The 3,220-nt window shown below is 63.3% G+C and overlaps 1 protein-coding gene across 1 annotated transcript in view; it reads left to right on the top strand.

Moving 5' to 3' along the window:
- Positions 1–2,828, top strand: part of HDAC10 (histone deacetylase 10) — a 5,356-nt gene extending 2,528 nt beyond the window's left edge. The window contains 11 exon segments of the mRNA XM_023748699.1: positions 59–70; positions 72–191; positions 264–303; positions 383–647; positions 761–845; positions 1,223–1,314; positions 1,454–1,510; positions 1,754–1,832; positions 1,994–2,176; positions 2,262–2,421; positions 2,549–2,828. Of these exon segments, the coding sequence (XP_023604467.1) occupies positions 59–70; positions 72–191; positions 264–303; positions 383–647; positions 761–845; positions 1,223–1,314; positions 1,454–1,510; positions 1,754–1,832; positions 1,994–2,176; positions 2,262–2,421; positions 2,549–2,559 (1,104 nt within the window). The 3' untranslated portion in view covers positions 2,560–2,828.
- The last annotated feature ends 392 nt before the right edge of the window (positions 2,829–3,220 follow it).

Below are 3,220 nucleotides of genomic sequence, written 5' to 3'. Positions count from 1 at the left end.
GTGCAGTCGGAGGGGCCTTCTGCCCCAGTGACACCTCTGCCCTCCTCTCTCCTCCCAGGGCGGCTACAACCCTGGAGTCCCTCTCCGAGTCCGTGTGCATGACCGTGCAGGCCCTGCTGGGGGACCCCGCCCCGCCCCTGTCCGGGCCCATGGTGCCGCATCGCAGGTGCGAGGGGCTGCAGGCGGGGAAGGCTGGGGGTGCAAGGCCAAGCCTCACCCTTCTGTTTCTCCTGCAGCGCCTGAAGTCCTTCAGGATGTCCGAGGCAAGCCAGGTCCCTCACTGGACGAGCCTCCAGCAACAAGGTCAGTGTGGCCTGGGCCGGGTGGTGGGATAGGGCCTTGGCTTTCACAAAGTGCCTGTGACTCTGACCTGCCCCCCTAGACTCGGCCCCCGTCTTGAACCCCAGCACCCGCTCCCCAGAGGGGAGGCCCTCACCTCTGCTGTCTGAGGGGCCCGAATTCAAGGCTGCGGCGGCCCAGGCCACGGTGGCGCTGAGCTCCCTCCTGGACCGGCTGCACCTCCGCCCCATGCCCCCTGTCCGCACGGCTGTAGCTCTGACTTCGCGGGACGCTGCTCTGGCCCTGCCCCCTGAAGTCACCCATCAGGAGGGGTCAGCCCTGAAGGAGGAGACGCAGTCCTGGGCCAGGTGGGCAGCGTGGGCCTGGGGAGGGGGTGAGGCTGTGTCCACCATGCACCCTGGTGTGACTCACCTGTGATCTGTGTCACCCTGTGTCTGTGTCCCTCGGCTTTTCTACGCAGCCTACACGAGGCCCTGGCCGAGGACAAGGCTGCCAGTGCACTTGGGAAGGTCCTGAACCTTTTGGATAGGATCTTGGATGGGCAGGTGGGGGCACCTGGAGGGGATGGGGGGTTGGGGTGGCTGTGGAGCTGGGGCAGGGCCTGGACCGGGGCGGGGGGTGAGGGATAGGGGGGTGCAGAGCCATGTGTATGTGAGTGTTGCCTTGTGCCCAGGACCCTTCCCAGAAGAGCCCCTAGGGACAGGGTGACAGGCGCTCCCCTGTCCCCTCCTCAGTGCTCTTTGGCAGAGAGGGGGAGGCGGTGATATCAAGTGCAGTTTTAAGCACCTTATTTCCAGAAGTGGAGCAATTTGACCTCAGAGTGTATAGATGACAGGCACGGAGACCGGGACCAAGGGAAGGGCCGGATGGGTCTGTCTGCCTGGTTGGGGGTTGCCCTCCACTGCTGTCGTTCACCCCGCAGGTGAGCAGCGGCATCGCAGCCACCCCGGCCTCTGCTGCAGTTGCCATTCTGGATGTGGCCATTCGGTGCGGCCTTTCCCGGGGAGCTCAGAGGTGAGAGCCTCCGCTGGCTGGGAGTCTCTGAGGGCGTGGCCCACGGGCACCCCCGCCCTGGCTGCCACAGTGGGAGGGCTCTGGGATGGGGTGCTAGTGGGGTGAGTACAGCCTGTCCTGGGACCACCTCCTTCTCTAGGATTCTCTGTGTGGCCGTGGGACAGCTGGATCGGCCATCGGACCTGGCAGATGATGGGTATGCCCCTTGGGTTCCTGCATGGGGGTGGGTGTGTCACTGTGGGTCCCCAGGAGAGATGGCTGGGTGGCCCAGGGGGCCCTGGGAGCAAGGCCAGGAGGGTCTCCAGCACAGAGGGTCAGCACTTCCAGCACCCCATCCCTGAACTCTCCTGCGCCTCACCTTCTGGCGTCCTGGTTCTGGAGCGTGAGTGGCGTCTCGCTCACACACACACGTGTCCGTGTGACCACTCTCCCCTGAAAGGAGGAACCTGTGGCTGAACATCAGGGGCAAGGAGGCAGCCGCCCTGTCCATGTTCCACGTCTCCATGCCACTGCCCGGGGTAAGTGGTGGTGTCCCGGGGCCAGGCAGTGGCTGCTGACTATCATCCTAAGGGCCAGGCCCCTGGCCTTCACCTACCCTTCCCGACATCCTGATGGCAGGAGGGGTGTCCCCTGGTCCCCTGGATGAGGGGATGGGGTCATGCCACCCGTCCCTCCACAGACAGCTGGCGGGTTCCTGAACTTCCTCCTGGCCCTGGTGCTGCCCCTGGCCTATAGCTTCCGGCCTGACCTGGTGCTGCTGGCACTGGGGCCGGACCATGGCCTGCAGGACCCCCAGGCTGCGCTCCTGGCCTCACTGCTGCGGGCCCCAGCAGGGTGCCGAGTCTTGGCCCTTGTGGATGAGGTGGGTTGAGCAGGGCAGATGTGCTGTAGGGTGGGAATCGGGGAGAGGCCAGTGACTCACGGCTTTCCTCTCTGCCCTTGGCCAGGAATCCACACCCCAGCTGGCAGGCGTCCTGGCCCAGGTGCTGCACGGAGAGGCACCCCCCAGCCTGGGCCCCTTATGCGTGGCCTCCCCAGAGGACACGCAGGCCCTGATGCACCTGCGGGGGCAGCTAGAGCCGCAGTGGAAGATGCTGCAGGTGGCGGGTGAGGCTGGGAGCAAGGCTCAGGCCGAATGCTTGGGCCCTGGGGACAGTCTGGCTCAGAGCTCCGTGGGGAGAGGGCTCACGTCTTGGAACTGGCATAGCCCTGCTGATCGCGCGCCTCTTCGCAGCTCCCGCTTGAGCGCTGTGACCCGGTGGTTCGAAATCGGCCAGGGTGGGAGTATGTACACCCGGAAGTGACACTACAAGACAGTCCCCCGAGAGCCGGTGGTTAGACATTCAGCAGCGCACCGCTGCCTGAGGCTGCCGTCCGGGCCGCCGGGCGCTGGGCGCTGGGCACTGGCGCAGGGGACTGTGTCCACGGCAGCGACCAGGGCCCCTCCGCACCCGCCTCCACACGGAAGGCCCCGCCCAGGCTCCTCCATCCCAGTCAGTAAACAGTTAAGCGAACGTCCGCCTCCGCCTGCGTTATTGTGTCCCCGAGTCGGGCCTGTTTCCCCCGCTGCGGGAACGCTGCTCCGAGCCGGAAGCGTTCTAGGATCCGCGGCCCCGCCCCCGCCCCAGGGCCAATATATTTACGTTTCAGGTTCCCCTTAAAATGTTTTATTTTTAAGCAGTTCCTGTAGGTCCTTTGAGATAAAGTAGGTTTTGGACTCAATCTCATTTCAATTTCTTTATAGCTAACAAGTTACTCAACCTGTCTGATCTTTAGTCTCGTTACATTCGACAAGAGGATAATATTATGGTCTTTACATGTTTATGTGAACGATTATGCCAAGTTCTGAGCACTGAGAATGTGCTCAACAAATAATAATTATATTAACTTATTGTGGGGTTATAAT

The sequence above is a fragment of the Myotis lucifugus genome, unplaced genomic scaffold (genome assembly GCF_000147115.1).
Source record: "Myotis lucifugus unplaced genomic scaffold, Myoluc2.0 scaffold_1691, whole genome shotgun sequence".
Classification (NCBI taxonomy): domain Eukaryota; kingdom Metazoa; phylum Chordata; class Mammalia; order Chiroptera; family Vespertilionidae; genus Myotis; species Myotis lucifugus.
Note: the sequence above shows the minus strand (reverse complement) of the source record. Positions and strands in the feature narration are given on the sequence as shown.